Below are 25267 nucleotides of genomic sequence, written 5' to 3' on the forward strand. Positions count from 1 at the left end.
TCTTGTTTATTCTTCTAAAGGCCGTTTGCCCAGAATGAGGTTTGTTTTTCTCACATCTGAGCCAAAAATGTCAACTGCAGTAACACTTACCATGCACCAGACATTCCAGTTTTATTCCCATCTATACTCTGAAGGTTTTTACCTTTTACAGAGAGATTGGTTCACAGACTGTATCATTCATAGCATGATTTATATCACATTTTATTCAGAAAAAATGGCGAAAATGGACTACAGATTGCACAGAACTCATCTGCTAGGCTTTTAGCCAGAACCAAGACGCACAATCACATGACACTTTTAGTCCCTTATGAACGCCTGCGTAGTTTGAGGTCTTCTGCTTCTTCCAGAGTCCAGGCTAAAGACTAAAAGTGACAGAGCGTTCGCAACCAGGCCCCAAGGCTGATTGATTTTAATTCCCATTTATTATCCTGATTTTAGTTTTGCCCTCTTTATTTTATCTTTTACTTTGGTTTCATTTCATGACATTTTGGTTTGTTTCATTCTCTGTGTGTTTTAAATGTGTTTAGTTTTATTGTACAGCACTTTGTGACCATGTTTTGAAAGGTTCTCTATAAATAACATTTGTTATTGTTATATTATCATTATTCATTTATTTATTTATTTTATGGCTGTTGACAGAATTTACTTATTTATGAAGTAATTAAAAGAGATACCCAAAATTCCCCTACTTCTGGAAATGTATGCAACTTAGTGCATATTTAACTAGATGGTGCATTGTTTGCATATTTATATGAAGGGCTAAAATAAATAAATAGGGAAATAAATAAATAGGGAAGAAATAAATAGGGAAATAAATGAATATAGATATATATGTAAAAAATAAATAAATGCAAACATAAAAGAGTAAATGAGCAAATAAATAAAAAGGGAAATAAATGAAAACAGAAATAAATAAATAGGGAAATAAATGAAAACAGAAATAAATGTAAAAATAAATAAATGCAAACATAAAAGAATAAATGAGCAAATAAATAGGGAAATAAATAAGTGGGGAAATAAATGAAAACAGATGTAAATAAATACGGAAATAAATAAATAAATAGGGAAGAAATAAATAGGGAAATAAATGAATACAGAAATAAATGTAAAAATAAATAAATGCAAACATAAGAATAAATGAGCAAATAAATAAAAAGGAAATAAATAAATAGGGAAGAAATTAGTAGGGAAATAAATAAATAAATAAATAGGGAAGAAATAAATAGGGAAATAAATGAAAACAGAAATAAATGTAAAAATAAATGAATGTAAACATAAAAGAATAAATGAGCAAATAAATAAATATGAAAATAAATGAATACGGAAAATAAGTAATTTGTCATAAATAAATAAATAAATTCTATTTATTTATTTTTATATTTCTGTGCATATTTATTTATTTTCAAATGAACCTGCACATTTATTTGATAATTGTGCATTTATTTCTACATTTCTGTCGTTATGATTTCATTTGTTTGTTTATTATTTATTTCATATATTTAAACATAAAATTTCGGAAAACTTGTAAACTAAATTAAAAATAAGTTGTCTTACTGTAAGTAATCAGCTGTGGTGAATTCTATTAGTTAACTAGTTATTTAGTGTATTTTTAGTGAAGCTGTTTTTCTTTCCGGTGGGGGTTTTATTTTGAAAACTATGACCGGAAACAGTGTTGTTTTCTATTTCCGGTTGTCTTCCGGAATAGTGCTACAGTGCAGCCGGTCGTTCACTTTCATAACAGCTGAAACGTTACGTGTTTACACGCAGCAGTAACGAGTTGTTTTGCCTCTGTAGCTTCTGTCGTAAATGAAACACGTGAGAATGAGTCGACGCTGAAAGTTTCGTCTTTACACACAGTAAATATCGGTCCTTTTCTTCTCAGTCACGTTAGCTCGCTTTGTTTTACTCTAACACACGTTTTAAATCTCAACTATTCTGATATATATGTACATGTATATGTTTGTGTCATAAAGTGACATGTATTCAGAAATCTTAGGAGCTATGCTGAAGTCTGTGACGATATATATAATGAAAATTTACCTTTTTTTTATGGTCTAATATGTTTCTTTGTGTTATTATTTAATTATGAAATCACACTAAAATCTCATTTATAATGGGAGGCCTGATACTTAATGACTTTTCCTAATTTTACAAGAATATACAATTGCCATTTCCAGCTGATGACATGTTTATGAGAAGTCCACAACCAAAAAAATAAATAAAATAAAATGTGAAAAAAAATCCAAATAATTAAATCTGATGACTGGTCTTGTTTCTGTGCAGGTGCTGAGGATGACAGTCCTGAACTTGTCCTTTGCTGCGTGTGGTTTCGTGGGGATCTACCACCTGGGTGCTGCGGGGGCCTTTCTCCGCCATGGTGACAAGCTGCTTGGCTCCCTCAGGGCCTGTGCGGGGGCCTCGGCCGGGGCCCTGGTGGCTGCCGTGATGATCACAGCTCCTGACAAGTTAGAGGTAGAGTGTTTGCCTCCTCCTTGGGGTGGAGGAACCTTCTTGTGGTCACATGCCTCCGTTAACCAGTAAGTTTGCAGTTGTAGTTTAAATCCATGTCAGTCCAAAATCACATGTTGCCATGGCAGCCATTTTAACACATGGATGCATCACACACTTCTTTAACCCGACAGCAAAGAAGATCTACTCATTATCTGACCAAATGTCTCCCTTTCTGCTCCTGAGTGATGACACTGTCACAGTGAAGTTCACTTTTGGATCATTCATTCATTTATTTGGATTCATTGTTGAGTCCAAGTGGACATTTGTGCCAAACTTGAAGAAATCCTCATTAGATGTTTGTGAGAAATCATGTTCACAATACAATGGATGAGATAACAGTGACCTTGACATTTAAACCAGTGACCACTAAATCTAATGAGTTGATCACTGAGTCCAAGTGGATGTTTGTGCCAAATTTGAAGAAATCCTATTAAGATGTTTTTGAGAAATCATGTTCACAAGAATAAAATGGATGAGATAACAGTGACCTTGACATTTAAACCAGTGACCATCAAAATCTAATGAGTTGATCACTGAGTCCAAGTGGATGTTTGTGCCAAATTTGAGGAAATCCTACAAGATGTTTTTGAGAAATCATGTTCACAAGAATAAGATGGATAACAGTGACCCTGACATTTAAACCAGTGACCACCAAAATCAGAGTCCAAGTGGACGTTTGTGCCAAATTTGAAAAAATCCTTGTTAGCTGCTTTTGAGAAATCATATTTCCAATGCAACAGATGAGATCACACTGACCATGACATTTAAACCAGTGACCACAAAATCTAATAAGTTGATCTCTGAGTCCAAGTGGACGTTTGTGCCAAATTTGAAGAAATCCTATTAATAGGTTTTTGAGAAATCATGTTCACAAGAATAAAATGGATGAGATAACAGTGACCTTGACATTTAAACCAGTGACCATCAAAATCTAATAAGTTGATCTCTGAGTCCAAGTGGATGTTTGTGCCAAATTTGAGGAAATCCTCATTAGATGTTTGTGAGAAATCATTTTCACAATGCAAGGGATGAGATCACATTGACCCTCCTGCCCCGCCTGTCTGGGGTGTGTCTCTGGCTCTCTGGGGGTGCCGGCCTTCGCCGCCCTGGGTCCTTGGGCCTGCGTGGTGTCCTGCAGCCTCTGCGGCTCCCTGGTCTTGGGGTCTGGGCGCTCCCGCGGTCTTGGGGTGCCATACCGCCCCCCTTCCCCCGCAGGGCTGGCCCTGGACCCTGGTGATGGTTTTCATAAACACATTGGGAGGGTTCAAATACACACATGCATGTTCGATACTTCAGCTCCGTGACGCATCGCAAAGAACCGATGGGATCACTCCAAAGGGGCCCACTTGCTTCTCAAACCTACCACACCGCACTGGCAACTCTTCTCTGCAATCGGGCTTTCCTCCTCCACCAAGACTCTCACATTTTTGGTGTTCAGTATAGACTTCTCTTTTGTTTTTGTTTTTCAGTACAGTATAGTAGACATGTATATGTTTATTTTCGATAATCTGCATGGAGCACAACCACCTCAAGGCCACAATACATCAGCTACACTGCCTGTTTCTCCCCTGTTTTTTTTTTCGTTTGTTTGTTTATTTGTTTGTTTTTCCTCCTTCTTCTCCGCATGCACTGTCACTATATAACTCAGGACTTAAGCACCTGCCCCCTCCCCCTTGCTTGTTTCCTTACTTTCCCCCTGACACACTTTGGTGTATCACGGCCCTCTCTGACTCATATTAGGAAGTTTTTCCAATAAAGGCTGATAGGCTAGTCTCCAGGGAGGGTGGGTGACGGTCACAGCCACGCATTATGGGTATTAAATACTTGACTGCAAGATTAACAGTGCATCAATCTTCACAAGAAGCTTACACCCTTTAGTGGCGCTAAGCTATGAAGACCAATGCAGACAAGTTTAAAAAAAAGAAAAAGAAAAAAAAGAAAAAAAAAAAAAGAAATCCTGGTGTTCTAGAGATATCGTGTGCATCGTGTGTTAAACTGAATGAGGTATGATTTCATCACAGCATTTGTTTCCTTCTTTTCCAGAATTGTAAAGACTTCACATACAGGTTTGCTGACAGCGTGAGACAACAGCGGTTTGGAGCCGTCACACCAGGATACGACTTTATGCTCACACTGAGGTAATTACTCAACACTGGTGTGGGGCTGAGATACAGTGACACAATGAGATATCACCAAGCTTTTAAAAACCTTTGATGAGCATGGTCCAGTAATGAGCCACAGAAAATTTGGTAGTAATCCGACCTTCGCTTAGGGAGGTGAGGTCAAAAATAAAATATGTTGCTGTAAAACGTCCAGTGTTTATGATGATGTTTATGATATTACTGTGATATCTGTGTGTGGATCCTCCCCAGGGAGGGGATAGAGGAGATCCTGCCCAGTGAGGCTCATAGTCTGGCCACTGACCGCCTCCACATCTCAATAACACACTCTAAAAGCGGCAAGAACCACATCATATCCAGGTTTACCTCCAGGGAGGAGCTCATAAAGGTACACACCCCCACACTCTGGACACAACGCTGAGCTGTGCAGTTTAAAAAGCAGTCATAAATGTTTATGACTGTTATGCGCCCTTGTTTTCTTCCCTTCTTCTTTCCTGTTACATTTACAAGTAAATGTTATATGTTAGATGTAACCAAGATGTTCAGTGTAACTCACCCTTGTTTGTGCCTTCCAGGCTCTACTGGCCAGCAGCTTTGTACCTGTTTATGCTGGACTCCAACCAGTGGAATTCAAAGGACAGGTAATGGGAATTTTGTCCAAAGTAAAAGTGGTTTCATTTGTAGAATTTAAGGTTCTATAAAAGTACACTGATCTAGACTCAGGTTTTGTTTCCTTAGAAATGGATTGATGGAGGGTTCACCGACAGCCTCCCAATTCTGCCCGTGGGACGAACCATCACTGTGTCTCCCTTTGCTGGAAAACATGATGTGTGTCCCGTCCACAGGGGGCGCTTCGACACTCAGCTCAGGCTGGCCAACATGAACATCATGGTGAGTGCTGGATCATTTGATCAGATTAGTCTGAAAGGGGGAATCCGACGAATGGAAAGGTTCTGGCGATTGAGGGTTCAAGGCAGCTTATAGATTACCTCTGATTTATAGTCTGATTTGAGTTATGCCACTCCCATTTTTTTTTTTTTTTTTTTTTTTTTTTTTTGCATTTGTAGTGCGCCCTAGCTACTTATATGGACATGTAATGACCAAAGTTTCCAGACAAGATGAGTTGAAAGAGGCAGCCACTTGCAATGCACTGTTCTGCAACGTTCTCAAAACCTGCCGGTTCACACCAATGCAACTAGATGAGATGGTGTGTCATCGCTATGCAACAACTCTCTGTACTTCTGTTCTGATTTGCGGCTTTCCAGACAAATTTTGCGGCTGAATATAATTTGTCGCATCTTAAGATATGAATGAGGATAGTGATAGTGAGATGCTGGCTACAGTTGCATTTTTAGTAGTGATGAAACGGCAAAAACCAGAAACAAAAGTGAGCACACCATCTGCAGTTATTTTGACTTGACCAGCGGACTTGACTACAAGCCAATTGGCTGTCAAAACAGGTGACGAACTTTATGTTTTAAAACCCCCCGCCAGCAATTTGACTGGCTGAGTTGCAGGTGACACCATCGGCCAGCTTGAGATGAGCTCAGACGGGCAATTCACACCACTGCAACCTTCTAAAACTTTCATCTTGTTGCGAATCTTTGGTCCAGACTGGTCTTTAGATGTTGATATTTGGTTACATGACCAAAATTCAACGTCAGAACAACGTCTAATGCCAAAGTCAATATGACGAAGACTGCCAACAACAGAAGATGTTGATATTTTGTTGGTTTTAAGTTGTATTGCTAAGTAGCAAATTCCAAGGTCTTCTAAATGTCTCATGCCAACGTCATCCCAACGTAGAATAACGGCATACACTCGTAAGGTATGGAAAACTAAACCCAACCATAACACAACGTCATAATGTCGAACCTTTGTCCAGTGATGATCCACCGAAAATTTGGTAAAAATCAGGCAAAGCTTGGGCAGCATTTGAACACTTGAACGCCTAAAAAATAATGACACTCTTTAGTTTGGGATCAGAGTCAGGTTCCTGCATTGATAGTTATCACTGATTGATAGTTGTCTCAGGGTGGAGGTGGAAACACTGCCAGTTGAAGGAGTGACACATGATAACTGCCTCTGTCTTCTTAATGAGCCCCACACAGCCTGGGGGGCATTCACTGACATCATTTAGCGTTGTTTCTCCGGCTGAACAGCGTGGAACATTTTTAGCAGAGTTATTTGTTCTATTGGCAACAAATCCTCATGAAAAGGACCCGAACCAACAATACCTGTATCTTAAGACTTTCTGACTTCCCTGCCCTGTCTGTGGCTCTAAACCACCAGCCCATTGTTTCCTACTGAAGATGGAAATCTTGAAAAATGACTTACAAGTATGTTGCAGGAAGCATTTCTATGTCTGCGTTTATTTTTAATAATAAATACTGTCATTTTCAGCCGAAGCAATGTCTTTCAGTCACAGTTCACTTCCTGTCAGTCATTTTCTTGATTTGACATAACTGTAGTGTTTTCTTGGATCCCACAGTTCTCCATGGAGAACATCAAACGTCTGAACCAGGCTCTGTTCCCTCCATCCACCAGCAGCATGCAGTCTTTATGTGAAGAAGGTTTTAATGATGCTGTGAGGTTCCTGAGGAGAGAGGCCTGGATGAGCTGACAGTCGGATGTGATGGAAAGAACTGAAAAACCCAAGTATTTTTTACAGAATTAATTTTATGGATTTTACAGTATTTATTTCCTGTGATTTTAATTTTTCTTAATGAAATAAAATCAAAATGGTAACTATGTTTGTCTGGCAAAATCAATTAAGACGCCTTCGTTTCTTATTTTAAGCCAAACCACATGTTTTTTTCTAAACCGAACCACAGACTTTTATTGCTTAAACTCCAGGAAGTAAATCTAGAAACTGTCTTACCTTTGTTGTAAGTGTATTTTTAAAAGCAGTTTGTGCATCTAGTGAGAAGAAAATGGACATTTCCTTGTGAAAAAGGAAGTCATACATCGAAAAGACACAATGAGTAAATTGACACGCCATCCGTGAACGTCTAAAACAGACGCAGGAAGATTCGTAGAGTGTCATGTTAATGAGAATGTGTTGGACTCACTCACTTATTACCCACTAATAATGTTTGCACTTGAACACTGTTGTGTTAGCTCTTGCGCACTAGGCAGACATTGAACTGACGGTCCTCCAGCACTCTGTCTAATCTGTGTAACAGCAGCAACAGAAAGTTTGCAAGCTTTATGATGCGTAGCTGACATAATGTTTGGTTGAAACAGCATGGTGTGGAATAAAGTTAATGTTGCTGGAACTGGTATTGGAGTAAGCGGCAAATTGTGGCAATTACTCAGACCAGGGTGCCTACACATTTTCAAAGACAAAATTTCAAGATTTTTCCATGGCTTTTCAAGGACCCATAGTACAATTTTCATGACTATTGACAACATGTAGCACAGAACTGTACATTAAAAGGTAGTCTGCAGACATGGAGCAGTCAGACAGTTCGGTTGGTTGTTTTTTCACGATGAAGAACACTTTGCACCTTCGAACTATGCACTACTTTCGGAGCTAAAAGGATTAGTGGTTCAAGGCATGGAAACTTTGGATTCATGACCCTACATGGTAAATCACACTGTCTTAACTTTTTTTTTTTTTGTCAAACAGATTCAAAATCTAAAACATAATTCCTGCTAGTACGCATATATGGAGGGAGAGACGACCTGTGGGGGTAAATGAAATAAAGTAAATGATCCTAGTGAGCATTTTTCCATTAAAAAAGACGTTTTAAATGGCCTCTACAGTGTGCAAGTAATAGTCTATCGTCATTTTGGAGCCTAGTCACATCCAGATTTCTCTGTTGGAAGTCAATTTTGCCGATGAAATATGGTCTAAAGGTAACTGTTCGATAAACGTCTTCAAATAGTCTGTGAAAAAATTGCAATTTTAATCGCCTTTTCAAACCTCAAAATGATCACTGTAATATTTAACTGTACAAGTGGTCCTGGCTTTAGGATGACAATTAAACCAGCAGCTGAATAAATTATCAAAATAATTATACAAATTTGTAATTTTGGCACGTTATACATCTTTTATACATATTTTATGTATATTTTAATACCACTGTGTTGTTGTTGATGAGGGGAAATGTGGTTGTTTTTGTCTGTTATGTAGTGATGGCCAAATGAAGCTTCATGAAGCACCAGTTGTATTTGCTGAACTCACTAGATGGCGCTCTTGGTGTAATGAAAAAGGCTCAAGGGATGGCAATGCAGTTTGGTTTCAACCCTTTGTTGAACAAAGAGTGCCAGAGTGGACCCAAAAAATAAAGAAAATGGTTCATGAAGCTTCATTTGGCCATTGCTAGTTGAAACCAAACTGCATTGCCATCCCTTGAGCCTTTTCATTACTCCAAGAGCACCATCTAGTGGGTTCAGCAAATACAGCTGGTGGTTCATGAAGCTTCATTTGGACATTAATACTGTTATGAACTGCTGCACAGCTGAATTTACCTTCAGAGATTAATAAAGTTGTTTCTTTTTCCATTCTATTTTCTATTTCTCGATGTTGTAGCCGCATTTTAGCTGGTTGAAAACAGGGTAAAAAGAGTTCGTAGATGTTCAGACTGAATATCAACCAGTTTTCAACATTAGAATTCCGGATGTTACATCTACAGAAAACAAGTTACATTGTTATGTTACGTTACATTGAATCTATGGGAGATTACTGGAACAATTAATTTCATTACACACAACACAATTCCATGACTTTTCCCAAACTTTAAGGGATTTTACTAATGCCCTGACATTTCCAGAACCTTGTAAGACTCTTGATTGTTGACGAAACGGAGACACCGTTGAGTTGAGCTGCAGGCCGCACCCCTCTCTGCCTGAGTGCATCAGGTTTGGGTGTGTCTCCCAGCCTGAAGGCAGCAGACTGAGTGCACCAGGTGGAGATGATTTGGTGATCTGACTGCAGGATTAAAGCTTGTTTCAAACAAAGAAGAAGGAGCCGGTGAGCTTTCATTTATGTCATGTGTTTTGTAATTTTCATTGTGAACTGTGGACGGCTGTAGACTTGAGCATTTGGAAAATCCCATGTGATTGTGCTTTAAAATGTATTTAATTTATTTTGGGTGCTTAAGTATTGGTATTTTCTACTTATTTTCAAGGTTAATTTCTAGTAGGTTTAAATTAATTTCTAGTAGGTTAAAATTTAAGTATTTTTAAGTTTGGTTCTTGGGTTACATTTTCTTAAAGTTCTTTTTGTGTTCGTATTTAAGGTGTTTCACCTGTTATTGGCCTCGTCAACTCTCAAAAGAAAAGAAAGAAAGCTGAATCTTGGTCAATGAGTGAATTCCTGTCCAATCTTCTGAAGCAAGCTGCCTTTTCAAGTGGGGGAAGCTGCAGGTTAAACCTCACAAGAGTGAGGGTCACTTGACACCGTGTGACACCAATGTCGTTATGCTGTTGGTTCACAAGCCTTGTTAGAAGCACCGACCAAACTTCAGACATCTTACAGAGGTAAACAAAACATTCATTCTGAATGCAATTATTAATATATACACAAATAAATATCAACATCTAAATTAGCTTTCAAGCAGACACACACAGATGCACCCCTCAGTATTTCTCCAATGGCATTATGTAGGCCCACCTGCTGGTTCTGGTAATGAGCCTCAATTAAGGCTTCCCTTAAATTACAGTTTCCACCGGGGGCGAAAGATTCCCCAGCTAGTGTGTTTTATACATTTTGTTTCAGCCTATCTTGTTGGAAAATTCAGCCACAGTAATGAAACACTGAAGAGGCGCTGGCTGGAAACTGGCCAGCTAAAGCAGCCCATTTATTAGTGTAATTATTCAGCTGCTGACTCCACTAGAAAGTACACACCTGCAGTATATTACTGCTATCATAGGTATGTCGAAGTCCACTGAAGAGCAAATGATATCATCTTGTAGAAGTGAACATAGCCTGAACTGTCACCCTGTACATTTTGTATTTTAAATGGGGGTACATGTACCCCTCAGTAGTAATGTCCAAATGAAGCTTCATGAAGCACCAGTTGTATTTGCTGAACCCACTAGATGGCGCTCTTGCTGTAATGAATCAAGAGCATGTCGTGCCTGACTTATCAATGTCATTTCTGTTTGTCACTGAAGCTTGTTCTGTTTTGTTCGGCTTTCCGTGCAGACGCATGGAAGGGCAGAGAGGCCTCAGAACAGAGCCATACCACCAAATTTAATACTGTAAATGGAAGTAAAGTTTTATTTTGACTTAAGTGGTCCTGACCAAATTGTATTTCCATCAGTACATGTGGCACTGGTGGCTGGTATTTTTGTCAATGGGGACAGCCCTGTTTAACCTGCAAGCAGAAACTCACTGAGCCCACCGAGTAAGGGTACATAACTCTGCTTCTATCAATGAGAGCAGAACCAAGTGACATACTATGATGTTTTTTTCATGATTTTGGACGACATACTATACTTTGACTTTTTTTCATGATTTTGGATGACATACTATACTATGATGTTTTTTCATGATTTTGGACGACATGCTATACTATGACGTTTTTTCATGATTTTGGACGACATACTATACTATGACTTTTTTTCATGATTTTGGACCACATGCCATACTATGACGTTTTTTAATGATTTTGGACGACATGCTATACTACGACCTTTTTTTTCGTGGTTTTGGACGACATGCTATACTATGACGTTTTTTCATGATTTTGGACGACATACTATACTATGACTTTTTTTCATGATTTTGGACCACATGCCATACTATGACGTTTTTTAATGATTTTGGATGACATGCTATACTACGACGTTTTTTTTCGTGGTTTTGGACCACATGCCATACTATGAAGTTTTTTCATGATTTTGGACAACACGCTATACTATGACGTGTTTTTTTCATGATGTGGGACTACATGATATACTATGACATTTTTTGTTATCTTAAACGACACGCTATACTATGACGTTTTTTTTCATGATGTGGGACGACATGAAGTCTTTTTGTGTTTTCAGACAACATACTATACACAGACACACTTACACGAGTGACACTGTTTTACAGTTGTCAGACACTTGAACTGAGTCATACTGTAAACAGGAAACTGTTTAAGTTACTAAAAACACAAGACAAAGAGAGGAGTGCAGAGACAACACACACAGTTCACACTGCAGGGCCTGTACTTTACACTGTGAAACACTTTGGCACAAACATTACCAATATTTATAGAGCTGTATTTAATCAGTCTATAGAGTTCTGACAGCTCATGATCCTCTCTGTCTTTGTTTACTCATTTCCACATACTGCCTAACATTTGCATTTCACTAATACAGCATAAAAACACATTGTTATGGTAAGAATTGGATAGCAGTTATAACATGCTACTTTTAGGAAAATCAGCTCAGTGTAGTTGCTTCAGAGCTTTGGACAGAAAGGCTAACTGTTTCCCCTGCTAAGCTAGGATAACCATGGCTGAATCTTTACAACCCTGTTGAGTAGCTCGTAAACAAAGTTATGTTTGCATTGACTGGTTTGCATCAAAATGCAAATTCATATGCGTATCCTTGAGGCCTGGCAAATATGTTGAATAAACATTAGCAAAGCTGATGTTTGAATACTTAGATCTAATTTTTGTTTAGATCCACGTTTGCTGACATTTACATTTCTTAGTGCTCTTATATCAGCAGGGCAATGAATCACTTTGTCCATGTCCATGTTCCATGTACACACTCAGACATGAGACTGATACCAATCTTGTTATCTCACTCTTGGAAAGAACGGCACTTAAACTGAAGACTGTAAGATGTGCTGTTTGAAAATTGTGAAAAGCCCCTTTGAAAAGATCATTGACAATAAACCATCACCCCCACTCTCATCAGTGGTTTCCTTCATCTACATTTTCTGCTTGGCCTCTTATGTAAATTACTAATTTTATAATGGACAACCATATGGATATACATTTGTCTCAATATTATTTCTGTGAACACATTGACAATATGTGTGTTAATGTGTAATATGTTCATATAAATCACCTTCCAAAAATACAAACGTAAACTCAGAAAACTATTTTGCAAATTTAAAACCGATATATAAATACACAAATTTCACATTAAAAAAAAAAAAATCTATTAATGTTAAATCAGCTTCCAAATAAAGGAAGCGGATTTTTGAATATCTACCTTACGTTTACAACTATTGAAGAAATATTTGTGAATCCACTTTTCATTTGTGAATCTCAGTTCTACATTTGTGGATTTTTTTTGTTTTAATATGTGGAAATTGTGTATTTGCAGATCTGTTTTATAAAACTGCAAAACCTTTGAAACATCCAAGCCGCTATTACAAAAAAAACCCCACATAACTAGATTTTTTTCCTGTAAGATTTGTTTGTAGACCTCTGTGAGGGAAAGTCTGAGGAGTCACGTATGGAGTGCGGAGATAACAGATGTGCCTAGTTCACTGTCACTGTTAATCATTGAACTGATCCACTGTTGTAGCCTCCATAACTCACAATTGCTCCTGCTGGCACTGACAGAGCTGTTTGAGTGTGGAGCAATGGGGCTGCAACCAGGGTTTCCACATCATGCTCCCTGACCATTTCTGGCTCTCCGCAGGCCTCACCGACCTCTGATGCGTCTCAGCGGCCTCCTCCATCACAGCCAAGAAGGCTGACTCGGTTTCAGGAATGAGCGGCATGGTCTCTGATGGGTCCCTCAAGGGATCAAAGAGCAGCAGAGGAACATGGTCCTGCATGCAGAAGCAGATATGTGTGTGTGGACACAGGCTGTCTGGTGGTCTGGGTTGGAGTTTGGTGTGAGGTTAAAAGCTTTCCACACTGAGCTACCTGAAGAAATGTAAATACCAGAATTACCATCTTGCAACTGAATACCTCGGCAGCACGGAAGATCTATTCAATCAGCACAGTTTCAAGGTGGACACCCAAGATTAGTGTCACCCGTTTAGTTCCTGAGATATGAAGATGAGTAATGGCCAGAAAACTGTGTGTGCAAAACATTATGATGTCACGGTGAATGTGACCTGAGGCCTTTTGGATATAAAATGTCATGAATTCATTATTTTATCCTATTAGACATTTGCATCAAATTTTGTCATAATTAAGGTATCAGTTAATGAGTTATGACCAAAATCCTTTTTTTGTAAGATCACAGTGATCTTGACCTTGACCTTCACCCACTAAATTCTAATCAGTCCACTTGTGTGCAAGCGGACGTTTGTGCCACATTTGAGGACATCCCCTCAAGGCATACTTTAGATATCCCATTCTCGAGAAAGAGAACGACGCAAGGTCACATTAACTTTGACCCTTTGACCATGTTATGCCAATCCTTCATCCTTGACTCAAAGTAAACGTTTGTGCCAAATTTAAAGAAATTCACTTAAGATGTTCTTGAGATATCATGTTCACGAGAATGAAACAGACACAGGGTAACAGCGACCTTTACCTTTCACCGCTAAAGTCTGATCAGTTCATATGTCCAAGTGGACGTTTGTGCCAAATTTGAAAAAAATGTTATTAAGGTGATCTTAAGACATTACGTTCACAAAAATGAGACTGATGACATCACAGTGACCTTGACCTTTGACCACCAAAATCTAATTAGTATGTCTGTGAGTCCAGGTGGATGTTATTGCCAAATTTGAAGACAGTACCTTCAGGCATTCTTGAAATATGGATGGATGGATGGATGGATGGACAATCACAAAACATAATACCTCCAGCCATGGCTGTCGCTGACGCAGAGGTATAAAAAACACAGAATTAAGAGTTTGTCATGAAGAAGAGCCACTGATTTGTCACCCCTACAACAGCCACCGCTTTTGGCCCAAGTCTTTTTGGGGTCAATCGCATCAGAAAATGGACCCTGGAAATTGGAAATACCGCTACGAAAATTGGCTTCAAAGGACGGTGCACCTCCTGGGGCCCTGACCCAGATCTGTATGAACATGATGTCCCCTTGTACTTTAAAATACTGTTTTCTTGCTGCCAAAGCCAAATATTTTCTGTTGCAATAAAACCTGTGGACTAAAAGCAGAATGATTGATAACATAAAAAAAGAGACTGTCCATAGTATTCTGTAATTCAAAAAGTGAATTAAATGTTGTTTTACTCTTTTCTTAGTGAGTGAAAATAATATTTGTTCAGTTGATTTAAGTTTACACACAGGATGTTGCATCTGATTGGGTGACTGTTTGGACTTACTGTTTTGGGAATGCTGTCTGACTGCGTTCAAGTGGACCACTCGGTCATGACCATCTATCTCCCTGCAGACCAGAAGACAGGAAGTCAACAGAAAATCATCTCCCTTGACACAAACACATTCAATTGCTCATTACTGTGAATCACAATGATTCAGAAACCCTCGGATCAAAGCCTCTGGATTACCTTAATACCCTCCCTATACATGTTTCCTCTGCGCACATCCTGGGTCTCCCCCACTGTGAGCTCAGAGAATCTCTCAGGCTCCCCCTGCCTCTCTCGTCTTTAAATGTGACCTAGATTTTAGGCCGCACTTGTTTTGACTGACTGCTGTCTCACTGCTGTGCAGCCTCACCACTCCTCTGGGACTGAAGCTTCGCTCAGCTGCACCACTGTAGTAAACAAGTCCATGTTGCCGGTGGGTTTGTCTACCCGTTTGCCACTGGGGATGTTCCCTGGCTGACTCAGAGGTCCCAGGACCCAAATCCCTTCCTCCCAATTTGTGGACTTCCCTGCTGTTCGGAGGAAAGAAAAGAACACAGTCATGAAAGCAGCTTCCATAACTCAGCATGTGTAGCCTCGATCCAGCTCGGGGTTGATAACTAAAGAAACTACGTGAAGGGATAAAAAAGCAGCAGACAGTGGCTGCCTTACAGAGCTCTCACCGCTCTTTGAATCAGGTCTGCAGAGTCCAAACAATAAGATCACAAATCTGAATCCACACTGAAGTCAGTCTTGAATCACTGACATGAGTTTGCTGCTGACTGTCTTAGGACAAACCAGTTCACCATAAGTCTCACATGTGAAAAAAAGATCTATTACAATCCACCTAGGTAGGCTCTGTGTGGGGAATCTATCTTATAGATGAGTTTGTCTAAGTTTTGTCTCACGAAAAATGACTAAGCTCTCATGCTGTTTAGTTGTAAGTCAGTCATCACATTCTCACTCCCAGTTCATGTATCAGTTTACCACTGTTACATGCATTGTGTCTTTTCAAAATACACTTTTGTGAATAAAAGTAAAACGAAACAAATTTAAAATTAACAAAAGCACCTGGTTAGGTTAAAGCAACAAAATCACATGGTTATATGGAGGCAACACAAGTACATGGTTAGGTTTAGGCAACACAAGTACATGGTTAGGTTAAAGCAACAAAAGTACATGGTTGGGTTAAAGCAACAAAACCCCATGGTTAGGTTTAGGCAACAAAAACATGGTTAGGTTAAAGCAACAAAATCACACGGTTAGGTTTAGGCAACAAAAACATGTGGTTAGGTTAAAGCAACAAAATCACACGGTTAGGTTTAGGCAACAAAAGCACCTGGTTAGGTCAAAGCAACAAAATCACACGGTTAGGTTTAGGCAACAAAAACATGTGGTTAGCTTTATGCAACAAAACCCCATGGTTAGGTTTAGGCAACAAAATCACACAGTTAGGTTTAGGCAACAAAAACGTGGCTCAATTTAGGCAACACAAGCACATGGTTAGGGTTAGGAAACAAAAGCACGTGGTTAGGTTTAGGAAACACAAGCACATGGTTAGGGTTAGGCAACAAAAGCATGTGGTTAGGTTTTGTTAGAGGTCTTAAAATTCTCTTCTTGCTTGCAATAATTCTACATTAGAAAACACACAACACTATGGAGGACAAACAACTCAAAATGGTCAAAACACATACATTCCAAAGCACTGATAAGTAGTTGATCATATAGCGGAGGTGTGGATCCAAGTCACATGACCTTGACTTGAGTAAGATTTGATGACTTTAGACTCAACTTGAAAAAATCAAAAGAAACTTACTATTCGTCTTGAACTTTAAAACCAATGACTCATGACTTCACTGATGCTTTTGACCTGAAAATTTGCAATACCTTGCCCTAAGTCAAAGATTTTAAAGTATATTAATTAAAAAGTGTTCCACAAATCAGTTAATTTCCCTACATTTCCCAAATCAACTAACGTTAATGTTATTTATTCCCACTTAATGAGACTTCATTCTCCAGATCCACTTTGTTTAAACCAATCCGACAGCATCCAATTCGAGGTGCAGGAGAGAACTAGGGCGGCTATGGAGAAGGTCTTTCACCCCTGATCTGCTGCTTGGTCCTGAGTGGTGGAGTCAGGAGGTTGGCATCAGAGGAGCGGAGATATCTAAGATATCTGGGCTTTTGACTGAAAACAGCTGCCTGCTGCTGCTGCTGCTGCTGCTGCTGGAAACCAGACTGACGGAGGCCTTGAACGAAAGTTGTGGGGCATAAAACAAAAATAAGGAGGCTAAGAGGCGAAGGCTGAAGGGAGCAAAATAACACAGAGTTCTTCTGAAGTAGTCATAACTCTGGATGATGGCTCCAGATCGAAAGAAAAAAGAGCAAGTAAAACGTATTCTCATGTTCAGAAAGCAAAACACAAAGCAATTATTGCCGCCCGTCTTTCTGCTTACAAAATACTCCAAGCTAAAAGAACTGGGTACACATTTATCAGGAAAACAGCCCCCATATTCAGTCTATGGTGGGTGCTTGCAGTGTCGTCCTTGAGACTGAACAGCAGGTCAGAGCAGCTAAAGCAGAGCCAGGTTCAACTTTTTTTTGCGGGGCAACCTTGACTTTTTTGCTGCAGCCCTCTGCATCTCTTGGGTCAACCAGTCCTCGCTCCCAAATGCTGACATCCTGTCAATGGCCCTCAGCATCAGTTACAGGTGCACTGAGTCACCCTTTAGTGTCTGTATGCCGTGCACGTGGCCGCATCCTTATTCGATACTCTTGGCAACAGATGTAGTATTAAGAGCGAGAAACTCTGAGTAGGGTAGGAGGGAGTTGTGTAGAATGGGTTGATGCTCTCTCAGCTTTCCTACATGTACTGTATGTATAAATGCCCTCGGCAGCAAGAGCAACACTTACCAAAATGTGAAATTAAGGATAATTGCAGTGTACTAATAAGAGCCGTCTTACAGCCCTGTCGTTTGGCAATCTAAGCAAAGGTAACCTCTTGGCTGGGAAGACCTCCAGTTGCTGCATTAAATATGAAGACAGTAGGTCTGCCATTACCAGCTATGCCTGTTGGAGAGGAAAGTGCCAGAAAAAAAATATTTCAAACCACAAAACACTTCAGGGCTGTCACTTCTTATTACTGAGTGAATGTGGGGGGAAAAAGATGTGTCATAACGTGTTTGATCTGAGTTTGAATACAGTGAACTGTACTGTATGAGGACTGACCTCAACAAAATACTTCCTGTTAAATAATTCAGTCCCTGAAGAGATGGACTTATTGTAGGAAGTAAAGAGAAGATCTGTCGAATTTAACAGTGCTGAACAGTCTGTGGACACAGCCAGTACTGTAGCAGTCTGTATTCACCATGAAGCACATGTCTTAGTGTGCTTTATGGCTGAGATCTTACTCAACAGCATGGATGGATTACTGAACACGCCCAGCAGCCCAAAGTGTCAGGGGGCCCCCTGGCCTTCACTTGCAGAATGTCAGTAAAATTAATATGTACTGATCAGGAGCAGACTGTTAATGACCTCAAAGAGACACAAAAATACTATAAAGAGATGCAAAGGAACTAGAAAGAGACACAAAATAAACACAAAAACAGGAGAAACAACCACAAAATTAACACAAAAGAGAAACTAAACTACAACACAGACTGACAAAATGACTAAAAAATACACAAAACATTTAAAAGGAGAAAAAAAGGCCTCAAAAAACAACACAAAGTGACCTAAATAGACAAACTACAAATGGACACAAAATGACTACGAAATCACACAAAACAACCACAAAGAGACACAAAACAACTTCAGAGACACAAAACGATGACAAAGAGACACAAAACAACTACAAAGAGACACAAAACAACTTTAAAGAGACACAAAATGATGACAAAGAGACACAAAACAACTTCAAAGAGACACAAAACGATGACAAAGAGACACAAAACAACTACAAAGAGACACGAAACAACTTTAAAGAGACACAAAATGATGACAAAGAGACAAAACAACTACAAAAAGAAACAAAACAACTTCAAAGAGACACAAAACGATGACAAAGAGACACAAAACAACTTCAAAGAGACACAAAACGATGACAAAGAGACACAAAACAACTTCAAAGAGACACAAAACGATGACAAACAGACACAAAACAACTTCAAAGAGATACAAAATGATGACAAACAGACACAAAACAACTTCAAAGAGACACAAAACGATGACAAAGAGACACAAAACAACTACAAAGAGACACAAAATGACGACAGAGACACAAAACGATGACAAAGAGACACAAAACAACTACAGAGACACAAAACGACTTCAAAGAGACACAAAACAACTTCAAAGAGACACAAAACGACTTCAAAGAGACACAAAACAACTTCAAAGAGACACAAAACAACTTCAAAGAGACACAAAACGATGACAAAGAGACACAAAACGATGACAAAGAGACACGAAACAACTTTAAAGAGACACAAAACGATGACAAAGAGACACAAAACAACTACAAAGAGATACAAAACGACTTCAAAGAGAAACAAAACGACTTCAAAGAGACACAAAACAACTTCAAAGAGTCACAAAACGATAACAGAGACACAAAACAACTTCAAAGAGACACAAAACGATGACAAAGAGACACAAAACAACTACAAAGAGACACGAAACAACTTTAAAGAGACACAAAACGATGACAAAGAGACACAAAATGACTTCAAAGAGAAACAAAACGACTTCAAAGAGACACAAAACAACTTCAAAGAGTTACAAAACGATGACAAAGAGACACAAAACAACTTCAAAGAGACACAAAACGATGACAAAGAGACACAAACTAACTACAAAGAGACACAAAACAACTTTAAAGAGACACAAAATGACGACAAAGAGACACAAAACGATGACAAAGAGACACAAAACAACTACAAAGAGACACAAAATGACTTCAAAGAGACACAAAACAACTTCAAAGAGACAAAACGATTACAAAGAGACACAAAACAACTACAAAGAGACACGAAACAACTTTAAAGAGACACAAAATGACGACAAAGAGACACAAAACGATGACAAAGAGACACAAAACAACTTCAAAGAGACACAAAACAACTTCAGAGAGACATAATATATCTGTCCTGCACAATGTATTATTCACAGTAAAATGTACCTTTCCAAACAAAAAGAACTTACAGTGCACAGTAGCCCCTCTCTGTGTTTGTGTATACACTATGCTGATGGTTCACTATTATTTATGCATCGGCGGTTCAGCCGAAGCTGCATTTTAATGTTGTGGTCGGTCGCTTATTTGTGAAGTAAATGGAGTGGAGTGCAGTATTTCTCCTGGAGATGTAGTGGAACAGAAATGGAAAATGAGAATAGTTTAGTAAAGTACTTCAGAATAATGATTGAGTCCAGTCATTTGCTGATACACACTGGCCCACATCTTTGACTGTTTCTCAGCCATTCAACAACACTAGACATTAAAGTCACTGTCAACACATCTGCTTGTATCTGTCATAACATAATCCACCTGCCCGGCTGTGTTGACTTGCAAAGCACCAACAGTGAGCAGGAGGAAGTTCTGGAATATGCAGATGCTATTGGCTGCTGTAAGAAAGTCAGTGGGTGTGTCTTCAAGCCTTATCAACATTTAGTGTGATTCCTCCTCTAGTGTCTCTGACGATGGGCCCCTGGGCACAGGTATGCAAAGGGCCCCACCACCTCTCCCATTCAGGAGCAAAACACAGGTGGTCGTGATGGTTTTGCATCTTTTTGTAGTCGTTTCCACCTTTTTGTGTCTTTTTTGGTCGTTTTGTGTTTCTTTGTGGTTGTTTTATGTCGCTTTGTAGTTGTTTGTTTAGGTCTCTGAGGTCATTTTGTGTCTTATGAAGTAATTTTGTGGGTCTTTGAAATAATTGTGGCCCTTTTGTGTCACTTTAAATTCATTTTGTCATTTTTGTGGTTGTTTTGTGTCTCTCTGTACTCATTGTGTGTCACTCTGAGGTCATTTTGTGTCTCTTTGTGGTTGTTTTGTGGTTCTTAGAGATAATTTGGTGGGTCATTGAAAACATTTGTGTCTTTTTTGGCCATTTCGTGGCTCTTTTAAAGTCATTTTGTCACCTTTGTGGTTGTTTTATTTCTCTTTGTTGTCATTTTGCGGCTCTTTCTAGTTGTTTTATGTCTCTTTGTATATGTTTTGTGTCTCTTTGTCATCATTTGTGTCTCTTTGTCGTCGTTTTGTGTCTCTTTGTAGTTGTTGTGTCTCTTTGTCATCGTTTTGTGTCTCTTTGTAGTTGTTTTGTCTCTGTCGTCGTTTTTTCTCTTTGTGGTTGTTTTGTGTCTTTTTGTCGTCATTTTGTGTCTCTTTGTAGTTGTTTTGTGTCTTTTTGTCGTCATTTTGTGTCTCTTTGTAGTTGTTTGTGTCTCTTTGTTGTCATTTTGTGTCTCTTTGTAGTTGTTTTGTGTCTCTTTGTCATCGTTTTGTCTCTTTGTTGTCGTTTTGTGTCTCTTTGTAGTTGTTTTGTTTCTTTTTGACGTTGTTTTGTGTCTCTTTGTAGTTGTTTGTGTCTCTTTGTTGTCGTTTTGTGTCTCTTTGTAGTTGTTTTGTGTCTCTTTGTCATAGTTTGGTCTCCTTGTCGTCGTTTTGTGTCTCTTTGTAGTTGTTTTGTGTCCCTTTGTCGTCATTTTGTGTCTCTTTGACGTCGTTGTGTCTCTTTGTCATCGTTTTGTCTTGTCGTTGTTTTGTGTCTCTTTGTAGTTGTTTTGTGTCTCTTTGTCATCATTTTGTGTCTCTTTGTAGTTGTTTTCTGTCTCTTTGTCATAATTTTGTCTTTTGTCGTTGTTTTGTGTCTCTTTGTAGTTGTGTCTTTTTGTAGTTTTGTGTCTTTGTAGTTGTTATTTGTCTCTTTGTAGTTGTTTTGCAGCTCTTTATAGTTGTTTTGTGTTTGCTTGTCATCATTTTGTGTCTCTTTGCAGTTGTTTTGTGTCTTTTTGTTGTAATTTTCCAACTCCTTGTAGTCTTTTTTTGTCTGTCTGTGTTCGTTTTACATCTTTTAGTAGTCATTTCTTGTCTCTTTGTGTGTCATAGTCATTGTGATTCTCTGTGTCTCTCTTTACAGCTGATTTGCATCTCTCTAAAATCATTTTGTGTCTCTTTGTGGTATTTTGTGTCTCTCTGTAGTCTTTTTGTGAGCAATTGTTTTATTATTGAAAGTCAAAAGAACATATTACAATGTACTACAATACATGTTAATATTCATATCCTTCTGGCCCTTCCCTCACTCTTTGTAGTTGTTTTATGTTTCTTTGTGGTCTTTCTGAGTCTCTTCCTTGTTGGTAAGTGTATCATCGAGTGACATTTTGCAGGTGAAGGCCAGGGGGGCCCCTGGGCCTTTGCCTGGTAGGCCTGTTTGGTAGTCCATCAATGGCCACATCTCAACTGAGAGCTGGGCCCAGCTAACTCTGCCCTCTTAGCACTGAACCTCAGGTGTGTGTCTGTACGTGGACAGACATTTCTGTGGCCAGTAAAGTGCGAGGTTCATATTTTATTGTTTATATTTTATAGAAACACAGTGTGACCTTGAACTTCTCCTGCCATCTTTACACCAAATAAGGCTTTACAGTCTGCAAAAGACGCTGATCAGATCCACAGTGGAAGGACCCTGATGCCTCGTGACACTACAGGGGGAAATAATCTATAAATGTGTGTAGATAATTATTTTTACAGAGCCTTGAAAACTGCAGCTCTTTGCGATGTTCAGCTGAGGGGTCACCATTTAACTTTACACAAGGAATACAAAAGCATGATCACACTTTGACACGCAATGCTGCTCGAGCTTTCTTACAACTGAACAGCAGCCAGTATGGCCAGGTAATATTATCTGAGTTTCACAAAGAGCAGACACTATTAAATATTATATGATTAAGTTATTCCAAACAGCTTGTATAGCAGAAACATGCATTCTTTGGACAAATGCAAACCTGGGGCATGCAGACATACATGTACTTGTATTATATTACACTAAACATCTCTTGGTTTTATGTCTTTTTAAACTTTTATTTTGTGATAGTAGAAGTAGAGTAGTTCCGGGTCATTACAAAAAGAGTGTGAAATAAAAAGAAATGTAATCCTCATGATGATAGGGGGATGCTATGCAACATTACATTCCACTTTACACTGATATATATTCAAAAGTGACTCTTTGCACACCATCTTTGTCTCACTATGACTTCACTTCAGTAAATTATGCGGCAAAGGTGTTATGTGTTGAAATAGTCGGTTGCAGGTATTCATATGGTTTTGAATCTCTGTCGTTGGTTCATGTCTCTTTGTCACCGTTTTGTGTCTTTGTAGTCATTTTGTGTCTTTGTAGTTGCTTTGTGCCTCTTTGTAGTTGCTTTATGTCTCTTTGTAGTTGTTTTGTGTCTCTTTGTCATCGTTTTGTGTCTCTTGTAGTTGTGTTGTGTTGTCTCTTTGTCGTTAGTTTGTGTCTCTGTCATCGTTTTGTCATTTCTCTTTGTCATTGTTTTGCGGCTCTTGATCGTTGTTTTGTGTCTCTTTGAAGTTGTTTTGTGTCTCTTTGTCATTGTTTTGCGGCTCTTTGTCGTTGCTTATTTGTGTCTCTTTGTAGTTGTTTTGTGTCTCTTTGTAGTTGCTTATTTGTGTCTCTTTGTAGTTGTTTTGTATCTTTTTGTAGTTGTTTTGTGACCCTTTGTCGTCATTTTGAGGCTCTTTGTAGTTGCTTTGTGTCTCTTTGTAGTTGCTTTGTCTCTTTGTAGTTGTTTTGTGACCCTTTGTCGTCATTTTGCGTCTCTTTGTAGTTGCTTTGTGTCTCTTTGTAGTTGCTTTGTGTCTGTCATTTCGTGTATCTTTGTAGTTGTTTTGTGTCTCTTTGTAGTTGCTTTGTGTCTCTTTGTCATCGTTTTGTGTCTCTTTGTCATCGTTTGTGTCTCTTTGTTGTTGTTTTGTGTCTCTTTGTCATCGTTTTGTGTCTCTTTGTAGTTGCTTTGTGTCTCTTTGTCATCATTTTGTGTCTCTTTGTCATCGTTTGCGTCTCTTTGTCATCGTTTGTGTCTCTTTGTCGTTGTTTTGTGTCTCTTTGTCATCGTTTTGTGTCTCTTTGTAGTTGCTTTGTGTCTCTTTGTCATCGTTTTGTGTCTCTTTGTCATCGTTTGTGTCTCTTTGTCATCGTTTGTGTATCCTTGTAGTTGTTTTGTGTCTCTTTGTAGTTGTTTTGTGTCTCTTTGTCATCGTTTTGTGTCTCTGTCGTTTTGTGTCTCTGTCATCGTTTTGTGTCTCTTTGTAGTTACTCTGTGTCTCTTGTAGTTGTGGTGTGTCTCTTTGTCATTGTTTTGCGGCTCTTGGTCGTTGTTTTGTGTGTCTTTGTAGTTGCTTATTTGTGTCTCTTTGTAGTTGCTTATTTGTGTCTCTTTGTAGTTGTTTTGTATCTTTTTGATGTTGTTTTGCAGCTCTTTGTACTTGTTTTGTGTCTCTTTGTCGTTGCTTATTTGTGTCTCTTTGTAGTTGTGTTGTGTCTGTTGTTGTTTTGTGTCTCTTGTTATGCCTTTTTATCCTTTTTTTGTTATATAATAAAGTAGAGTAGTTCCGGGTCATTACAAAAAGAGTGTGAAATAAAAAGAAATGTAATCCTCATGATGATAGGGGGATGCTATGCAACATTACATTCCACTTTGCACTGATATATATTCAAAAGTGACTCTTTGCACACCATCTTTGTCTCACTATGACTTCACTTCAGTAAATTATGCGGCAAAGGTGTTATGTGTTGAAATAGTCGGTTGCATGTATCATATGTTGTTGTGTTTTTTTCCCTCTCCAACTCATGCACCTACTGCAGGTTTTCAAACTTACTTGCTAATTCATGGCCAGAGTCATACAAAGCATCAGCATGTTTTCAATCCACACAAATGTGAGATGTCCTTGCTATTCAAACCTATTCTATGCCTTTTTATTTCCCAGCACCTGGTGTGTTCTGATGAATAAAAGGGAGCAGTGGAAGCGTGGAGAAATACTGGCATCTGTTGTCGGAGTCCCGTACTGCAGAGTCGACATCTGAGGAGTGAATCTCAAAAGCTGGGCTCGGCTTCAGGGTCTCTCAGCGGGCCTTAAAGGGGTTCGAGGAAAATGAGGAATTTAATTTCAACAAGATTTGAAATCAGTGGGGATTATCCCAACTACAAACGATTCAACACTAAATCCACAACAATATATTCCAGTGTGGGTCCCTGGGATTAAATCTCATCCAGCAGAGGTTTAGAGGAAGTATCTGTGAGGGTCCTCTGATTGATTTACTAAGGGCAGTGACATGTTTGTTTTCAAGAAAATCCTGTTAGTGCAGATTTCAGTCCATGGACAATTAAACTCTGATGGAAAAGAGGACCTTTGGTGTTTGTTTTAACTGTAATCGCATAAACATT

At 38.8% G+C, this 25267-nt stretch overlaps 2 protein-coding genes and 1 long non-coding RNA gene across 5 annotated transcripts; 2 read left to right on the forward strand and 1 right to left on the reverse strand.

Moving 5' to 3' along the window:
- Positions 1-1670: 1670 nt before the first annotated feature.
- On the forward strand, positions 1671-7837 carry pnpla4 (patatin-like phospholipase domain containing 4). Of its 3 annotated transcripts, XM_033616156.2 has the most exons (7): positions 1675-1856; positions 2284-2472; positions 4555-4649; positions 4884-5019; positions 5207-5272; positions 5370-5522; positions 7123-7837. In XM_033616156.2, the coding sequence occupies exons 2-7, from the start codon at positions 2293-2295 to the stop codon at positions 7252-7254; spliced, it is 762 nt and encodes a 253-aa protein (XP_033472047.2). In that variant the 5' UTR covers positions 1675-1856; positions 2284-2292; the 3' UTR covers positions 7255-7837. The 3 variants fall into 3 exon arrangements, with proteins under 3 accessions (XP_078021757.1, XP_033472047.2, XP_033472048.1); XM_078165631.1 differs by lacking the exon at positions 7123-7837 and having other exon boundaries at positions 1671-1856; positions 5355-5487; XM_033616157.2 differs by lacking the exon at positions 1675-1856 and having other exon boundaries at positions 2400-2537.
- Positions 7838-9547: 1710 nt separating this feature from the next.
- LOC144461933 (uncharacterized) lies at positions 9548-25221 on the forward strand. The gene is made up of 3 exons (XR_013490511.1): positions 9548-9609; positions 9878-10118; positions 24810-25221. It is a non-coding gene; the product is annotated as an uncharacterized LOC144461933 (long non-coding RNA).
- Positions 13108-18197, reverse strand: sts (steroid sulfatase (microsomal), isozyme S). The gene is given in 6 exon segments (XM_078166007.1): positions 13108-13392; positions 13395-13462; positions 14840-14901; positions 15192-15351; positions 17765-17887; positions 18167-18197. Coding segments are annotated over 6 exon segments (711 nt in total). The 3' UTR covers positions 13108-13125.
- Positions 25222-25267: the final 46 nt, after the last annotated feature.

Source organism: Epinephelus lanceolatus, chromosome 24, assembly GCF_041903045.1.
Source record: "Epinephelus lanceolatus isolate andai-2023 chromosome 24, ASM4190304v1, whole genome shotgun sequence".
NCBI classification, from domain to species: Eukaryota; Metazoa; Chordata; class Actinopteri; order Perciformes; family Serranidae; genus Epinephelus; species Epinephelus lanceolatus.

Coding starts and splice junctions, on each gene's coding strand:
- pnpla4 (XM_033616156.2), top strand. CDS start 2,293: ATGACAGTCCTGAACTTGTCCTTTGCTGCGTGTGGTTTCGTGGGGATC. Junction 4,650..4,883: donor GACTTTATGCTCACACTGAG/GTAATTACTCAA, acceptor GATCCTCCCCAG/GGAGGGGATAGAGGAGATCC. Junction 5,523..7,122: donor TGGCCAACATGAACATCATG/GTGAGTGCTGGA, acceptor TGGATCCCACAG/TTCTCCATGGAGAACATCAA.